Genomic DNA, 19,588 nt, shown 5'->3' with positions numbered 1-19,588 from the left:
CACGAGGTTGGTCAGGCAAGACTTGCCCTTGGGTGAAGCCATGCTGGCTGTCTCAAATCACCTCCCTGTCCTCCATGTGCCTTAGCATAGCTTCTAGGAGGATCTGTTCCATGATCTTCCCAGGCACAGAAGCAAGGCTGACAGGTTGGTAGTTCCCAGAGTCCTCCTTTCTACCCTTTTTAAAAATGGGTAGAATGTTTCCCTTTTTCCAGTCACCAGGGACTTCACCTGACTGCCATGACTTTTCAAATATCATGGAGAGTGGCTTGGCAACTACGTCAGCCAGTTCCCTCGGGACTCTGGGATGCATCTACATATGTAGGTCCCATAGACTTAGGTATGTTCCAGTTCCTCAGGCAGTCACGAACCTGATCTTCTCTTACAGTGGGAGGGACTTTGCTCCCCCAGTCCCTGCCTTGAGGTCCATCCACTCGAGAGGTGTGGCAAGAGAGGTTGCCAGTGAAGACTGAGGCAAAAAAGTTGTTGAGTACTTCAGCCTTCTCGTCTGTTGTTATCAGTTTGTCATGTTCATCAGGGCGGGATACGCTTTCCTACTAGCCTTCTAATACACTAATTGGAAAAAAAAAAAAGATTGAATTTTTATTTTTCCCTTCAGAATGCATTGTAAACCAAGTGTTGGCTTTGGATGGTGGTTTCTAGTGCTTTTGCCTGTACTCCCTCCAGGGAGGCCTGTAGCTTTTGCAGCACAAATCTTACATCAAGAATTTTTGCAGCTGAAATAAAGTCTTCAGTACACGGAATGAAGAGTATTTACTCACTGCATGACATTTCTTATGAGAAATTTCTCACTACCTGACATTTCTTCAGAGGGGTTCAGTCATTGCTAATAAATGTGTTTCTGTTCAGAATATGGTCCCCTAGTTAGAGAATGGGAAGTCTGCCTCCCTTCATGCCACAGTAGAAGTCACTGTTGGTCATTGTTGGGTTTGAAACAGAGGCTTAAGAGGAAAAACATTACTTTCTTATTATTTCCTGTTGTAGTATGTCTGATTCATAGGTTTTTCAGGACAAATAGTATATTCTATGCTACTTCAGTTAGAATATGATCTTGTATATTTGCTAGGTATTTGTTACCGAAATTATGAGAACATGGCATTAACCACTGCCAGCACTGTGTATGAGGAGGTATGCAAACTGAGGAGTGAGGTATTCCTATGTTTTTGATGTAAGATTTTGAGTAAGTTTTAAATACAGTATATTTTTTTACTATTAATTCCGTCTCTCTTCTTTTTAAGATTCCAGATTCCATTATCTCTCGTGGTGTTCAGGTGCTCCCACGTGATACAGCCTCCCTCAGTACTACTCCTTCAGAATCTCCTCGTGCCCAGGCCACCTCTCGTCTCTCCACTGCATCCTGCCCAACACCAAAAGTAAGTACATCTATGTCTTGCAAGCTCCATGCTCAGACATACAATCTATCAGATTAATGTTGCCTCTACTGAACAAGGTTTGTTCGCATACAAGGGTTGTATCATTCTAAGTAATAGATAAATGCAAGACAGTATAGTTCATTCCATGTGTACTGTTGCACAATTTAATATGTGTGTCCACCAACACGTTATGGTTACTGAAGTTTCATGTTATCTCTTGCAATATCAATCATGAATATGAAATTGTTAACACCTTGAATGTCTTTAATATCCCCAGGAACATAGATAATCCTGTCACTGAGTAACAACATTAAGCAAGTAGTATTTTGTTGACAAAATGTATGTGCAAATTTCTAGCCTGGGCTGGGGCAGTTCTGTGCCCCACTTTATTATTGTTTGGTTTAAGACACTTTCAAACCAACTGGTTTTGCTCAAACTTAGATATTTGCTGCCTGACATTTGGAAACAAAAACCAGCCTAAATTGAATAGAAAGAAAGTTTTAATGCCAACCTTGTGGGATTATTATTCAGTTCTTACTGATTACACTATACTATCTAATCATTGAGGTGAACTCTTTGGTGATTAAATTCACCAAAAAGGTGAACTCCCTTTTTATCAAACTTTAAATAGCATACATCAAAAACTAAGTGAACTGACCAGTGGCAAGGCCTGTAATGTTTACCTTCAGCCGGATTCCTTTCAGCAGAAGAAAACTCTGTCTGAATTTGCTTTGTGCGTTCACATCACAAAGATCTTTCTGTGGCATCAGATGCTGACATACTAATAGACCCATAGCAGACAGCAAACAATAACATTCTTCCTCATCTAATTCATGATCCTTGAAGATTATTCTGCTTGCTAAAGTGATTGCCAGCATCTGCTAGTTCTTCTTTCCTACTGTCTCGTTCTTTTCTGTCAGCAAACAAGATTTGTTGGCAACCACCCATAGAAATGTTTTGGTTTAGCCTATGGGATTGTTTTATGCAGTACTCACCTTCACTGTAATAGAATCAAAATTATTCTGATGGACAGCATACTTGAACTTCATTATATAGTTTACTTTTCTTAAGATGTTCAGTGAATCTGCAAGTGGCCTCTTCATTTTTTTTCTAAAAAATTGTCACTTGTCTGATGGCTTAAAAATAAAAACTCAGAGCTTATTACATTAGAACACTCAGAACAGAAGAGCAATACGAAACAGAGAAACTGCACTGAGTTTTATGCCTGTTGACAAAACAAAAGTGTCCAAAGAAAACCAAAGGAGACCAGTAACAGGCATAAAAAAGAGACAGCACTGCTAAGAAATAGCTCTAGATGAAGCCTATATATTTTCAGGAAGGTTGTCACGATGGGAAGGAGTAAAGCTTATCTGTTGTGAAGCAGAATGCACTCCTCCAGACTATCTTCAAAGATGCAGAGATTACAGAAGGAAGCTACAAGAACTTTGAAACAGATTAAAAATCTGAAACTCTTCTTTGGGAAATTAGTTGAGATGAGCTCTTATCATAATTGGATCATGCTTTGGTATTTCACGTTAAGCCCTGTTTTTCATGTATTACTGCAAAATCAGGTTTTGTTCAAAGTGTGTGAGACCACGCCACTTTTATAACAGGAATTGCCATGCAACATCTAGCTAGTCTAGCTTTTCTGTGATGTCTTTCGAAAGTGGGTGGTACAAGCTGATACAGGGAAAGATCTAGGAAAGCCCAACTGGAAAATAAAGTTGAAGGGTGATCTCATCTGTTCATATCACCTAGAGGTTGGATTTTGCACAAAAGTATAAGCTTCTTTGCCACTTAGAGAGCTCTTGGTTCATTTTACTTATTACTTTTAAAAAACCCAAAAAACCTACTCATTATCTTTTTGTTCAGTCCTTTTCAGTACCTTCAAGTTCTCAAATATCATCTGAATGTGTCAAGAAATATGGTTCATTCATATTCTTCAAGGTTGTCAATATGTCTAAATGTCTTCACTTACTGTGTTTTTCCTTCTGGATCCTGGCTTTCTAATAATGCAATATGAATTAAATTTACACTGGACCTCTTGATCCACACAGTAGTGAGAATAAAGATAAATTGTACTTCAGCATCCAGTTGATATTCTAGGGTGGGTTTTTTCCTTCTTTAATCCGCAAGTGTATGTTTTCAGTATTCCCATTTGCTGGTTTAGGAACTCATTTCTGGGCTCCAAAACATGTATATATGAAATGAAACAAAGGAGAGGAAGTTTCAGGAAAAAAAACAATTTAGTTTTCATTGATTATACATATTGTTTGGAGTGATGGTCTAGCCGTAGAGCTAGTGGCACTGTATTTCTTTGTCAATTACATATTCTAGTTTATTTTCTTGTACCATTTTCTTGTTGTATTTTTTTGTCCTAAATGTACATAAACCCTTCCATCTCTCTTACTGAATGTGCTGAATAGCAGAAAGTTGTGTGTGTGTCTCAGAAAAAAAATCAAGCTTCTGCAATGACAGGAGCACCTCTATTGAATTAATGTAAGTAGCAGGTTACTAATGCATGGGGGTATTGGAGAGAAGGTATGGGAGAGTGCATTACTGATACTCCTGATTAATCTGTTAGAAGTCTTTACCTTTTCATAATTATATTTTGGAAAACCTAATGTTGTTTATATATACACACAGATCATGTAGACAAAGTACATTTAATTTTAAATTTGCTTTACTGTTTACACTTTGTCTTCCATGTTTTCTGAAAATCTCTGTTTCTAACAAAGTAGTAAATGATGAATATTGAGTTTGAACCTGTATATTTCAATCAGTCCTCAAAAGTTTAATTTCCTGATAAAAGAAGTAATTTTATTTTTCACTGTAGTCTCTTGGGAGGTCAGAACTTCTCAAGACAAATTTCCATTGGGACTACTCTGTCTGTCACTAGGTACATCCCCAAAACTAAGCAAACTTGCTTTTGTTAGCTTTTAATAAATCTCTGTAGAACACCTTCCTTGTTCTCTAAATTGCATTTGAGTTTCAAGCAAAATCCACTGCAGCTCAAAGAGCGTTTAAACCATATTTATAGTAGATGGATTCAGATATAGAGGCAATCTAAGTTTTACTCAGGAGAAAACTGCACTAACAGTCCTCCCTTTTTCAGTCATTCAACCATATAGTTGATAGTGATTGTGACAGATATTTTTATCTTCTACAATATAGTTTTGGTATTTTAAAGTTTTACTGCTTTCTCAACAAGGTTAGATGAATTTGCTGAATACTCACATGACAAAAGTTTAGGATGACAGTGTGTGTGGCTTGCAGGTTTTTCTTGTCTTTTCCAGTAGCTGCTCAGATTCTAAGATCTTACTATATTTTTGTGTACGTTTGTGGTTGGCATTTTCATCAGGTTAAATGCAATGTTCTTTTCAGATACAAAAGCAGTACACTACCTAGTGTAAAATACCTTTTACAAATATGGAGGAATTTTTTTATGTTTGCATTAATGTTGACTCTTGGGGCTTTTTTTAAACTTGCAGTATAAAATTTTAGATCTATAACTTCAGGTAACTTAAAAGAATACATCCAAAGCAAATGACTGAGTCATTCGTAATTTTGTTCTACTCTTAGAGAGATGATATTAGTATAAAAGAAAATTACAGCTTTCAGGTTGAAGTCTTCACTTCTCCCATACATAAATGACGTAATCAATAGTTAATTTTTGGCAATGTTGTGTGTCAAATTCAAATGAAGCAGATATAGAAGACCAAGGACAGGCTTTAAATTATCACCAGGAATACATTTCAGTGACAAGAGATGTTCAAAGTATTTCACTTTGCAAGATCATCAGTCTCACTGATGTTCAGTTCTTCCACTTCAATGTGCAAAGTTTCTTTCAGTGTTATCTTTGATCATGAAGGATCCTAAGGAACTTGTTGTAGTTCTTTTAAGATGAGAGCGTTTTTTTCTTTTTCCATCTTGCTGCTTCATTCCCAGCACTCCTTATATTCTGCTTAAGAAAAAGTCTCTCTCTACTTTACTTGCTGGTTATCTGTCCCTTCCCTAGCTATCCATTTTTTAGTTACGCTGAATCAGACAAAACCCTCGGTGGTGTTAAGTTACATCTTTACATATTTGTAGTTATGATAGATAGCTTTTAATTCCTATGTAAGAAAAGTATATAGGCTCTGTCTGACAGCTAAAATGAGCAAGGAAGGCTACTTTTCAGAAGTTTTTTAGATTCTAGCAAAACAGTCATCGATGCACCGCTCCATCCACACCTTCTTTGTAGCATAGTACATTTAATTCTGCTAGTTGATCACTTTCTGTAACTTTCTATAACTGTCTCCTATTAAGAACTGTTATCTCTATCATTCATAAGTTGACATTCACCTAAAGACCTGATGTTCCTAATGTAAAAAGTATGATACTAGTAATTTATGTAAATATTTCAGTTGCAGAGAATTTCTGAAATGAAAAAGCCTAGAAAAATACATTAAACTTTTTAAAAAAAAATAAAAGGCTGATGAGAATTATTTCTGTGGCAAAAAATATTTTATCTCAATCATCTCTCATGCTTGCTACCAATGAAAAATTATGCTTTGAACACCTTCTGTCATGAACCATAGCTTTAATGTGCACATTGATGCAAGTTTTCGACACAGTCAAATGAGTTACGAATTAATACTAAACCTAATTATGATTTATGTTTTCAGTCTAGTGTTGTGACTGTTAATATACAACTACTATGTGAAGTAATGACATTAGCAGATGGGAGCAGGTAGAGTTGGGAAGATGCTTTTGTATCAATTATTGTTACAAATTTTTCAGTAGAAATATTCGGTATTTTTCAGTAGAAGAGAGATGAGGTTGCTTACCAGAAATTCTTAGTTAATAAGAAGATGCTGTTCAGGACATCATTTGGCAAGCTGTAGTTTTATCCATAGGGTAGGTATTTTTGTACATTGAGTGTGTTAAATTTTATATTTGTTATCTTGATTCCTACTATTTCTTCTTAAGGTGGTCATCAAGGTGAAAACAATATGGCAAGTATGTGAGTGCATTTTAAAGTTTGTACGCATACACTAAATTCCCAAGTAAAGTTTTTTTCTTTTTTATTTATTAAGTTTGCATATGCTATAATTTTTTCTGCCTAGGAACCTGCTTGAGTAAGTAGCAAGTGCTTTGGCACAGCTGTTTAGCTGTGATATGGTTGAGAAGCACAGAAAAGTGGAAAGGATGTTTTAAATTGTTAGGATGATCTAGGTCAGTGAAATCACGCTCCGAGCACTGCAAGGGTTTCTTGCTTTTTCTTGTAAAACAGGTAGCTGTTTATAGACACATGGTCTTAGTTAGGTATTTGAGCCTGCTAAAAATTCCAATGTTTTCTTCATTATTTCTGGGTTTTATTTCCTCTTAATTTTTTTCAGTGCACATGCCAGGATTACAGAAAATCATATTTAGTGAAAAGAGATGCTGAGAGAATGTATATTGGAGTAGAAAGTAGCCAGAGTTGCCTTAAGAAGAGGAATCGTGCTTGCTAACGCACGTCAATCTACTGTATCCTCCCAGGTTCTCCTCAATACAGTGCAGCAGTGGTTTTCAAATCAGTTACTAATTAAGATACTAGAATATTTTCCATATAATTATTGCCTTTTTTCCTCATTTTTTAAAGTGTATTGTCCTGACTAAACATGTGGATAATTGAGTCCTAACAAGTCTTATTTTTAGTTTACATTTTGGTTAAAAACCCTGATTGCTGTTAGTTAAAAACATTAAATGCCACAGTTTCAAAAGTGAGACACTGTAACTAAGAAGCAGCTTGATACGCTTGAAATATCAAAAAAACCCAAGTACATCATAAATAAAAGCAAAGTCTACTGAAATCCTTTCTAAAATGGAAGATTCACTTTGTTGGAAGGTTGAAAAATATAGGGGTAGGGTTTGGGGGTTTTTTGTTAGTACCAAAAGAGACCCATCAACAAGTCTCTGGAGAGGCAGAATAAAGACTTCTATCATCAAGTTTAAGCTGAACATTGAATTTCAGTAGAGGTACTTACTTGACTTAGTTTTATTTATTGAATATCTGTTTTTCACGTAGTACCATATTCATTGGTAACCGGAGTCTGTATTAAATAGTATAGCAGTGCCAAAATCCAGTTCCCTTCCTTGTCTCATGCCCAAGAACTGTTTATAGCAGGGCTAAAGAAGGATGTTAGAGAAGTCGGGAATTGGCTACCTGTACCAATCCAGAGCATCCAGAACAATTCTTGAATTCATAGAATCAGCTACTTTTCAGACTTGTTACATACTGAATCATATGAAGAAGCTCTAATGTGCAAAATTTCCCTACATTTCTCTTTCTTAGTAACCAATTGGTATTTTATTAAGCTATGGAATTCCATTCTTTTCCTGAGTCCAGGGAAACTTTCAAACATGTCAGAAATAAGCTTCTCAGTCTTTCCCTGAAAATAAATATTTTTTCAGATTGTAACTATTCTGCATGTGTATCCCTCCAGAAGAGAATAATTTTTCAGTACAGACATCCTGCCTCACACGTGCATTGCATGAGTTCTGATCTGTGTATGCTTATGCTGCATCAGCTTCTCAGTTCCTCCTTGAAATGTTTTTTTCAATTAGCTTTGGGAGCAAGAGTTTTTGTCTATTACTATACTTTCTTCAAATGCCAAGTGTTTCTTTCACATTCTGATAACTTCGGTTTGCATTACTTTAAGAAAAGGAAAAGAAGTGCATCCTTCTCGCATTAGTTTCCTTACCCACACCTTTTCAGTTCCTATCCAAAATAAATCTCTGGTTTGAATTCTGATGTATCACAAGATGAGGGGTTTTGGGTTACATTACTACAGCAATGTAGTTACATCCGTCTGTCATCCAGTTTCTTCATTTAGAAATTACTGTGAATGCACCTCTACAGAAATATTTGCTAGTTCCTTTTTCAATATATCTAGTTCTGGTCTTGTCAATGATGCTTGTTGAGACTGTTGTTGCCTAGTGATGATTTTGATGTCTTGCTGGAGTTGGCCTCTTGGAGCAATATTGACTTCCCATCTCCATTCATTCTCTTTTACTTGGGGATATTGGTTCTTATTACCTGTGCCAATTGATTTTTGTTTCTTTATGAAATATGGTTTCAAGAGTAAAACTGTGCATCTATGTGCTGAATTTTCATATAGCCATATGTTCTGTTTGTATGAATTTGGTTTTCCGCTGCTCCTCTTTTTTAGTATCTCAGTCTCTGCTAATCTGTAATTTCAGCCATTCCTACATTAACCTGATCTTAATCAACGGCTCAGGTATGGACAGGCTTGCTTCTGTTCCTTCACTGACTATTGACATAATAAATAATCCACATCACTTACTGTTGTGTTCTTTTTTTGATAAAAGGATCAGAAATTTCAAAAACGTACTTGCAGGGATAGGCAATGATACTCTTTCTTGTAGTTGTTTCTTTCCTATTATAGTAAATAATTTAGCAAAGTTCAGTGCAGATATTATAGGAGAGGTAGGCAATGTTATTTTAAAGCAAAAAGGATTTGAGTCACACTTTCATATCTACATACTCAAGAGCACAAAGATACATGCATTCAATAGTCTGTCCAGCATTCAGGCATCCATATATGTGTACCCACCTGGTCTGGTCAGGATGCTTGAAATGATATATAGGATGTGGGGCACCAGCTATCAAGTCCTCCACAACTTCTCTAGGTTTCTGCTTACGCTGGTATCCATTAAGTCAGTGTTGGATGTGCCTTTTGTACTCTTTAGGAGCTGACAATTAAGGGGATATTTGTCTCTCCATCCAGTTCCACCTCTTGAATATGTAAGATTTGCTTGCTGTCCTTTGTTCTCCTTGTCTAAACCTGCATTTTATCATTCCAACATCATCTCTCAGTGGCTCAACTCTTTGTTTTGGTCTGTAAATCATTTTAGATTGTCTTGTTTTACTGATTGGGTTTCCCCAGAAGCTGCATGAAGTGCTGTGAACTCAATGAACTACTAATCTGTATGCCATCAACATGTTTTTCTTATACCCCTTCTGCTATGCTTTCTGGTGCTTCCACATCCATACATTTCCATTTTTTCTGTACCACTCTTAACATATCTGTTAATTATTCAAGGAGTATGCTTATGCAGAAGTCTGTATTAGCTTGCTATTGAAGCAAGCTACTTGCATGTCACATCCTGATACCGTATCATGCTTCTACAGATTTGCAATATAATAATAATATTCCATTTCATGTGCACATGCAACCCAAAGTGCTGTAAAAAGTGGTGGTAGTCTAGCAGCAGCAAGCAGTTATGTGTTCGCAGGAGCCAAAACTGAAATTTAGACCAGGAAGGCTCTTTCAAGGCATGCATGTTCCTGTGGTTAGTGTATCATCTGCAGTAGAAGTTCGCTGGTTTCATCGCAGAAGTAGGTAGCATCTACCCGATGCAGGATGTGAGAGAGAAGCAAGAATCTAAAGCACAGACATTGCTTTTCTCATGAATGATGTAAATATGGAATTCCCTTCAAGTTGTAGGTTCTTTAGTGAGTGTACTCTCGCTAAAGTGTCCCTGAAGTCCAGTTTCACCTTTAGTGTCCCTGAAGTCCAGTTTCACCTTTGAAAAGTTTTTTAGGAAATAAGGGAGTTAAAAGTAAATGGCACCTCCTGGTTCTATGAATTTTATCTCCTATTTCGGGCAATATCTAATACTATTTAATGTTGTAATATGTAATACCATCTAAGATTGGCAAACTAAAAATGGTTTTCCCCTCTGCACGGCTGTCTCCAGCCTTGTTTTAGAACCTCACTATCTCATTGATCAGTCTGCACTCTGTTGCCTTTGTGCCACTGTTGGCCTTTTAACTTAAATAGGCCAATCTTTTCTTGATCATGTATTCATTCCTCAGATAGACTTATAAAGGGGATGCATAGAAACTTTCGGATTTCATTTTTATGAATTAACTAAGTCAAACTCCTTAATTTTCATCCTTTTAAAAAAGACTCCTTCAAAAAAGTCTTTTTCTGCATTTGTTGTAGATTTCACCTTCCTTGGAGTGATCAAAACTGTGTATCTGCTTATACGAGATTTTACTAGTGTTTTGTACAATGGATTTATAATCTCTGTCTTTTTTCCAACTGTTAAGTCCTTGCCCATGTAGCAAAGATGCTTGTTAGTTCAGAACTTTGTGTTGAATTTCACTCCATTTCTTTTACAGCAATCTTCAGTGTTATCAAATACCTGCTGATGAGATTACTTCAATATTCTGTAATGATGATGCCTCCCATATTTATCTGAGAGCACTCCTAACTTTTGTGTCAAAATCATTATTGAAAATACTAGATAAGGTCAGTTTCTACATCACTCGTTTGCAAACTATATCCATAACTTCTCTTCCACCTGTTCCTCTTTCAGCAAAATATATTGTTACCTTCTAAGTAGCAATTTCCTTGCCCTCCCAACAATTCTATTTTTACTTCTATATGTTCCTGTGCTACATTTCATCTGTTTATAACAGCAGTTTCCTCGTCAAAAGTAATACAGCTTTATACTAATTCTCATTGATTACTATGCCTTTGTTCCCATATTGTCTATTGTCATCCCTAATCAAAATTCAGGCAAGGTATTATTTTTCATTACCTAGTTTACCATTGATGTCTTCCCAACCTCAAATGATAGCATTTCTACTTTCTCTTTTTCTGCTTGTATGTTTAAGGAATCTTTTACTCCTTGTTTTAAATTCCTTTAACTCCATTTTGTACTTAACAGTTTCTAGCTTAGACAAAATAGTATCTTTTATTTTCATGTCTGCCAGGCTCTCTGTCTAGACCTAGTAGCCTTCTTGGCATGGTTTTTTGTTCTCCTCCACTCAAGAAAACAGAGTCAAAGTATTTCAAGAATTTATTTTGGCTGTCTGTCAAAGTATCTTCAGTTAGAATGGTACTTTTGCAAAAGGCTGATGAAAGGTGGTCATTTGTCTCCCTTGGTAGATAAAACTGTTGTCTGTTGATACAGAAAAGTATATTTTTCAAGATCAGTCTTATTTGAATTGAGTACCTGTTCACTTTGGATTTATTGCATCCATATTAAAAATACTTGTCATTTGAGAGCAAATCTATCTTCATGTAGTCAAGCAATTAGGCAATTTCATTATAGTATAAAACTGCAAAGTCATTCTTGGTCTGATGTGATAACAAAAACAACTATCCAAGAAGTTAATTGTTTATATAAAAAACAGATTGAGCCTGAATGCAAGGCTCATATAGACCATTTACTCTAGAATGCATGTGCGTCATCTGGTTTTGCGTGGAGCTTACAAGGTACCTTCTACAAGACATGAGAGACATAGACCTTATCTCAAGTTTGAGAATTTTTGAGTAATAACTGTTTTATATCAAGGTCTTGTTTCTGGTATCTTTTTTTGCCCAAGCAGATAGGCTTTCTCTTTTACAAAAAGCTAGTTCTCAGAGTCATGTTACCCTTGCATTTATAGGTCAGCACAGCAATGCCTCAAATGTGAATATAGTCATTCATCTATTTGTCTTTCCAAGACAGAAAAGACAAGACATTATCTTTTAGGACTTAGCCTGAGCAATTGCTATCAGAATTTGAGAGTTTCATCCATTAAGTAGATTCTTACATCATATTGATTACCCAAGTTTTTGAACTGTAGCTATTTTTAGCAAGTATTTCCCCAGAAGGTTTTGATAAAAAGGTACAAGATCCTTTCTCTTTAGCATTCTTCTGCCAAGTTCCCATGCATTATTTCCTGGCTGGAAAAGGAGAACATTCATCCTACTTAGTATGTGGCCTAATGCTCTCCCTTATACCTATTGGTATGTGTAATCCTCATTCTGTGCCTCTCTATTCCTCAGGAATATTGTTTTTTAAAAAAAAAAAAATCTGTGTCTATGTGTGTATGCATAATCTTTTGTCACAGCTGAGCCTAAGTACTGTGCAACCATACCAGAGGAATATGTGTGCACTATGTCAATACTGCTTTACTTGCTCTTTTGGTGTCATTCCACTCTATCTGTTCTAAGTGCAATAAATGACAGTTTAGAGTACCTCACATGAACAGTAGTCATTAAGCAATGAGATGAGGTAAGCCCTACAGCTAATTTATCCAGAAAGGTTGGAAAACATTATTGTAATCCCTAACGTACCAAGTCCGTTCCATTAAACAGTCCTGTTAAATTGTAACAATCACTAAGCATCAACAAACAGTATTAGGAAATGAGAAAACAAAGGTGATGGAAAAGGTAATGGTTTTTAGAATCAAAAAAACAGTTGTCACAATCTTTTGTCCAGGTTTCTCATAAACAGCCATTCTAAATTTGTTAATACAGTTCATCCTGTTAAATTCAACTTCTTTATCTGCTTACCCTTCTAATTACGTCCTTTCTCACAATGTATGTTAGAAGCCCTTTATGTTGTAATTCATGTAAGGCTTAGGTCAATGCTTATCCAACTCTGTATTCTGGATCTGCAAGGAGAATTTAGTATGTGCCAAATGCATTGCCTGTGTTTGAGAAGATTCTTATTTAATTGTGCCACTTTTTGTTTAGTAAAATATTGATCATAGGTTGTTCTCCCTCTTTTAATTTTCTGCGTGCAACAGGAAAAGGGAGAAGGCACTGTAGTGCTCCAGGGAATTGTCCCGTTTTGAACATCAGCAGTCAGTTTAACTAGCTTTGTTTGTTCCTTGAAGAGATTGCGTAAGAAAACAGTATTTAGTTTTTTCTACGTTTCTGCCTTTGTAAAATTAATAAACTGTAGCAGCACAAATCATGACAAAATTCTGATGACATGTTAAAATGTGAGTTCAAAATTGTGTGACCATGAAGATATTATGCTATTCACAGGTGCCTCAAGATTAGGTGTTAGAATATGTTCAGATGATTAATAGTAATGACAATGATTCAAAGGAATCCCCATATTTTTGACACACAAAATTTATCTTTAGTGTCTGAAATGAATTGCCTCTATTTTGCTCACCAGTTTAGTTTCCTTTTAAAAGGCAAAATACATATTCTCTCTTTAAAAGGGGCATTTATGAATAGAGTAGAATTTGATTTCTTTAATTAGGCTTCAACAGTATATTTGCTTGTTTGAAAGGAAAGGAAGTGGTTATTTATCTATTTCTGATCACTTTCACAGTAGCATTGCATATTCTTGGACAAGAATTTCTGTAGGCATTCATTGATATTTACATTTACTGAAACCTGCATATATTTCAGTGAAGAACTTTTTATTTAAACCAGCAATAGTGGTGACTGTAGGACTGTATTTACAGGAAAAGTCTATGACAAATTAGGGATCCTTAAGGTGAGAAATTCAAAGCGCTTACATTTGGAACATATTTCCCTCCAGTGACTGTGTTGTAAACTGGGCCTTCCACTTGAATGCCCTACAGTAGATTTATGGAAATCATCCCATAAGAAACAGTAACAAGTTTGGCAAGATTTCAAACCAGCTGTTGGCAATCTCTCTTTCTGCACCATTCATTACAGTTTATTTATTAAGACTACTTTTTTTCTTTTAAAAATATTTTTTCAAAATGTGAGGAACGCCTTTGAGCAAGGAGTTCTATGCATTGGCATGGTGGTTCTTTGCAACACTTTGTTTTATGAAGTTCCCAGGCAGCCTCCTTGGACACTGGTTTCATTCAACACCACCGTCAGTGTGGACAAAGATTGACCTTGGTCACTTCCCAGGTTATTGTTAGTATCTAGCCACTTAAAGATCATATTGTTTTAAGCTTCTGCAAAGTGAATTGAATCCTGGATCCTTCCACCTTATCTTCATCTTCTGAGGTTATCATCTCACTGCTTTAATTATGTGTTTCCTATAGCTTTAATGGATACACCCTTTCCCAGTATCCTTACCGACCCTTCCGCTTCTCTTTCACAGTTGAACTCTTCAGGATGAAATACACGTGACAAGAAGCTTTACACAGATTTGCCAAACACAGCCCTGCCTAGTCAAAAGGATAAAGTACAGGATATTACAGATATCTGAGAACAAACTTTAAATGCACTTGTCCTCAAAGAGGTTTACTCTTCCCTTTAAAGTCCCATTGGCCAATCTGTTTTCAGAAAGATGGGATCTTCCTTGTTACACTGAGCCCGAATGCAAACATCTCTCCCTTAATTTTGCTGCTAAAAGTGGTCAAAGAGATCAAATGTCGTAGCTGGTTTGCTTTATAACCTACCTGTCCCACCATCAGGTCACTTCTAAGTGACTTCATTGATGCGACAGCTTTCACCATGACCACCAAGGTATCTTTGATAGGAGCTAGCTTAGTGTCTAAAAATGTTTAGAGGACACTGTCCTCCGCTGAAATATGAACAGTCCTATGTATGCTGCAGCTTTTAGAACTTCAGTTCAGCTTAGGACAACAAGGCAAAAGAGCAGCACATTCAGAACTGAATTGTCAGTTTGGGAAAGGTATATACAAAGAATTCAAAACTTCACCACCTAGGACTTCCCGTGTTTTTATTTTTTCCTTAAATAGGAACTTCTTCCCTGCTTGCCAAGACAGATTTCTCATATATGCGACAGGTGTTTGTTTTTTTAAAAGCTCTACCAGGAGCATGAGGTGCAAATTCTGCTTTCCTTTGTGGGGAAAGCCAGAGAATAAATGAGGCTGCAGGCATAGGCGGGGAGCAAAATGTGCCAGCAGCCAGTGAAAAAATGTTCAAAGAGAGGCTGAAATGAGAGGATTGAAAGTATTGAATCGAGGAGAAATCAGATGTAAAGGTTGAGTGGTAGAGGTCTGGTGTAGAGCAAAGCAGTATTTGTGGCTCTTGAGCGACGAGGCTGCAGGGCTTAGAGTGGTTTGGAGAAGAGTAGGAAGTAGCTTGGAGGCAGGAGGCAGCAATAGCTTTATGAGAAAAGAAAGGGCTGTGGCCAGGAAGAACTGGGAGAAAGGCAGCCTTGAGTAGGTAGAAGGGTTTGGGGAACTTCAGCTGTGTGACAGGAGAGTTGTGCAACTGAAAGCTCTGAGACAAGCTGGGTCCGGACACCCTACTGTAAAACTTGGTCTCTATATGTTTGTGCATACGTGTCCCCCATGTAATAAAGTGAAGCATAAATATTTGAACTTATTCTCAATCAGTTTGCTTGGAGCAGTCTGGTCTCGAAAGCACACAGCTCTGTGCAGGCTAATTAAGCCTTCTGATTGCCAGCATTCTTTGCAATCAGTGGGAGTCCTTTATGCGATTTCCTTACCATTCCCATTGGGCTGGGCATGCCTCTGCCAAGAGCAGCCATTCGGTTTTGTTACTTATTTATAATCTCTTCATGTCTTGGGCAACATAAAGCCTGTGTATTTTGTTAACTGCATAGTGAAAGTAAGGACCCAACTCTCATATGCCCAGAGCTCCAGTTTAAATGAGATTTAGGATGTTAAGTCACTAAGAATAGTGGCATAATATGTAATGTTTGTGTTTACTGTAGTCTGTTTTGCCCTGGCTGTGCATTTTACCTACCAACTTTTAGATTTGATTTCTGACCATTAAATTTCACTCAAGTCAACAGATATTTTTAAAGAACTAGGCTGCCACATGTTGGTGTAAAATAACAAGTGTATTACAAAATCTCCTGTATAAAGACATGGTTAGATTATCTTTCCCATTATGTGTGTTAACAGAGCATTGATCTAGTGATGATATTAATGTACTAAATTCCAAAACTGCAAGAAAATTGCTTTACTTTTTACCACCGATTGGTCCACCTGCACTGTGTTTATTCCCTCATCTGCACATGGAACAGTGTGAGTAGTAGTGCCCATTTAAAAAAAAATAATTAAAAATTTTTAAAAAAATTATGTAGGTAGTGTGGACAAAATTTGCGATGGTATAATAATGATGTTTTATTGGCATTCATTAGCATTCACGTACATTATGCTTTTGTAGGTTCACCATTTTCAAGAATTGCAGCAACCCTAATAAAACATTTATGCCATACTGCAGTATAATGCATAGGCATGAATATATTTATTGGTTGAGAATTACGTCTTTATTATAGGAGCTTGTATTCCCTTTGTTTGAAAATACTCCTCATTTATTTAGGAAGCCCGATCTAATTGGTGTTTGGCCTAAAACTGCTTAAGTAAAAATACTTTCAAGTGCAAGTCTATTTTTCATGCACAAATGTAAAAGTTATACATAATGCATTTTTTAACTTAAAAGAAATTGATTTGCTGCAATATTAAAAATATGTTAAGCTCTTTGTTAGCAGTAGAAACTGCTCACTTGATGTAGAGCATTGTTCTTATTAGAGAATTGTAGTTGGAGTTCAGATTTCTGTATCAGAATTTTCCACTGTTGATCAGGCAAGTAAGGGTTGTAAAAAATACCACCCATATCAGTATTATATAATATTTGGATGTTGGCAGTCACAGTCCCCAATGTCAAATCTGTTGACAAGCAGTATGTAATTACTTCACTAATTAAAATAACTTCTTGCCAGCCATAGAATATTTACAGTTTATTCCTTTTTTCTGGATGTCACTGTCTTTCACTTATCTCCAGTTTGTTGTATACCATGAACTTTGACGAACATTGCTAAGGGTCAGAAAAAGCATCTTCCGTCTTCATGAGATTTAATCTCCCTTGGATTCACTTCCCTTATGTGATCTGGCCAATGCATAAAGTTTTTTGTTCCTGGCCAGCTGATGTAAAATCATTGCCAGTTGGGTTATACTTTTGAGATACATTTCTCTGTTAATATGAAATGTGTGAGAATTTGTGTGAGAGAACATTTTTCTGGAACAGAATGGTGTAATAATATGCATAGCATAGCTTTTATGGTTTCTCTTCATCAACTGGACTCCCTTCTTCTCTAGTTGAATGCACTATATCAACTTAAGGAATCTCCAAGCTTTTGATAACAAATTGCTGATGGCTCCTAAATATCCCTGTACTTAATACATTGTATTCTTTCAAAGCCCCTTCATGTGAGGGCTGTTTGAATATATTATGATTCATATTTAGTTTCTCTTCTGAAAGTTTTTAATGGCTTTGTCTTCTCAATGCATTTATCTTTAAGATCATTTTAATGTTTTTATACATCCACCTACCTTTCCACTGAATCATAGAACATCTCTTTAAGCTATACTGGACTGGAGAGAGGTTTATCCCATTGTTCTTCTTCCATTTTTGCCTTGGTCAGTTGAACAGCCCTTGGGGAAAAAAAAACCCAGATTTGGAGTATATTGTGGAATTCTGCTGAAGGAAGTGAACCACAGTAGGAGCATCATATGAACAGTTTTGCTCTAGATTTCCAAAACTGTATGTATTAGCCAGGATTTTGGAAAAAAGTCTGACAGAGATTGGGCTTTTTGGTGAATGTGGATGTGAAAGCACATTTCTGAAAGCTTTAGGTCCTGCAAAATTCCAATTTGTCAGAAGCAGTAAGCAGGGAAACTTTAGAGTAGCAAGAGTAGGGTATATTATCACAAAGGGGACTGAGTCTAAGATGGATAGTGTTAAGTATTTGAGGCTATTTCTCCTGGTGTGGAACTCTTCCTTTAAATAAATCCAACTAAAGCCACAATCTCAGATTAGCCAGTTGTTCAGAGCTGTTCTTTATGATGAGTATGACTGCTGGTTTTTAGATATTTAAGGTTAGGTCTTTTAAATTCTTTTTTCTGGAGTAAAATCAGGGATGAAGACAAACAGGTACATTTCTTATGGGCTCTATTAGAAGGCAGAGGAATAATAATGAAACCATATGCGAGACTTCTGCTTAGAAAACATTAAGTGTCTGTTCTTTGGTACCGTGAAAGACCAAAGTCTTTCACTCATCTTCTAACAAGTCCAGTGTCATGCTTTAAGGCCAGCTGGCAACAAAGCACCACGCAGCCGCTCGCTCACTCCTTCCCCCGTCGGGATGGGGAGGACAAAATACAACAAAAAGCTCATCAGTCGAGACAAGGACAGGGAGGGATCACTCACCAATTATAGTCACCAGCAAAACGGACTCGATTTTGGGGAAAAATAAACCAATTTAATTTGTTAACAACCAAATCTGAGTAGGATGATGAGAAATAGAACCGTATCTTAGAAACACACCTTCCCCCCGCCTCTCCCTTCTTCCCGGGCTCAGCTTTGCTCCCGATTCCTCTACCTCCTGCACCCCCCGCAGCGGCACAGGGGGGCGGGAATGGGGGTTGCGGTCAGTTCATCCCACATTGTCTCTGCTGCTCCTTCTTCCTCAGGGGGAGGGCTCCTCGCACTCTGCCCCACACTCTTCCCCTGCTCCAGCGTGGGGTTCCTCTCAATGGGGGTCAGCCCTCCATAAGTTTTTCCAACTCAAGTTCTTTTCCACACACTGCAGTCCTCCGCAAACTGCTCCACCATGGTCTTTCCTACAGAGTCACGGCCTTTTCTGGGCCCAGCCACCTGCTCTGGCGTGGGGTCCTCCACGGGCTGCAGGGGAATCTCTGCTCCGCCATTAACCCTCCATGGGCTGCAGGGGGACAGCCTGCCATCTCGCCACGGGCTGCAGGGGAATCTCTGCCCCGGTGTACCTCCTCCCTCTCCAACCTCAGTGTGTGCATGGTTGTTTCGCATCCCACTCCTCTCCTCACTGTAGCTCCTCTTCTTCCATCTTCTTCTTCCTCTCCTTCTCTTTTTACTGTAGCTCTTCTTCTTCCTCTATTTTCCTGCACCTTTTTACTCTGTCCCAGCAGTCTTTTTTTCCCCGTCTTAAATATGCCATCACAGAGGTGCTACCACCGTTGCTGATTGGCTTGGCCTTGGCCAGAGGCGGGTCCGGGTTGGAGCCAGGGAAGCTTCTAGCAGCTTCTTCCCATTGCTGATTGGCTCAGCCTTGGCCAGAGGCAGGTCTGAATGTGGAGCCGGTGAAGCTTCTAGCAGCTTCTCACAGGAGCCACTGCTGTAGCCCCTCCCCTGCTACACAAACCCAACGCATCCTTTGAGCGTATTTGAGCACTCCTCTTTGCTCACTGTTTGGTTCTGGTTTCCCTGCTTCCTGAGTTTTCTTCCACTGGCTTCCTATCTCATTCTACTCCCATTATAACTCCACCTTGTTCTTCAGATATCAGCATAGGGACACCTGTGGCTAATCTTTAGCTATTAACTCCTACTGTTATTCCCTTGTGAATAAGAAAGGGATGTAAATATAATGCATTTATCTTAACTGTCAGTGCATTATACCCTGCCAGTTTCCTGGAACGTTCCCTACGCAAAACCTTTCTTCCTTCATTACAT

The 19,588-nt window shown here is 37.6% G+C and overlaps 1 protein-coding gene across 8 annotated transcripts in view; it reads left to right on the top strand.

Moving 5' to 3' along the window:
• GPHN (gephyrin) overlaps window positions 1-19,588 on the top strand; it is a 310,850-nt gene that overhangs the window by 206,344 nt on the left and 84,918 nt on the right. For all 8 annotated transcript variants that reach the window (XM_050897249.1, XM_050897248.1, XM_050897247.1 and 5 more), the window contains one exon: window positions 1,257-1,391. In XM_050897249.1, the coding sequence (XP_050753206.1) occupies window positions 1,257-1,391 (135 nt within the window). The remainder of the gene's footprint in view (window positions 1-1,256; window positions 1,392-19,588) is intronic.

This window comes from Gymnogyps californianus, chromosome 5 (genome assembly GCF_018139145.2).
Source record: "Gymnogyps californianus isolate 813 chromosome 5, ASM1813914v2, whole genome shotgun sequence".
Lineage (NCBI taxonomy): Eukaryota > Metazoa > Chordata > Aves > Accipitriformes > Cathartidae > Gymnogyps > Gymnogyps californianus.
Note: the sequence above shows the minus strand (reverse complement) of the source record. Positions and strands in the feature narration are given on the sequence as shown.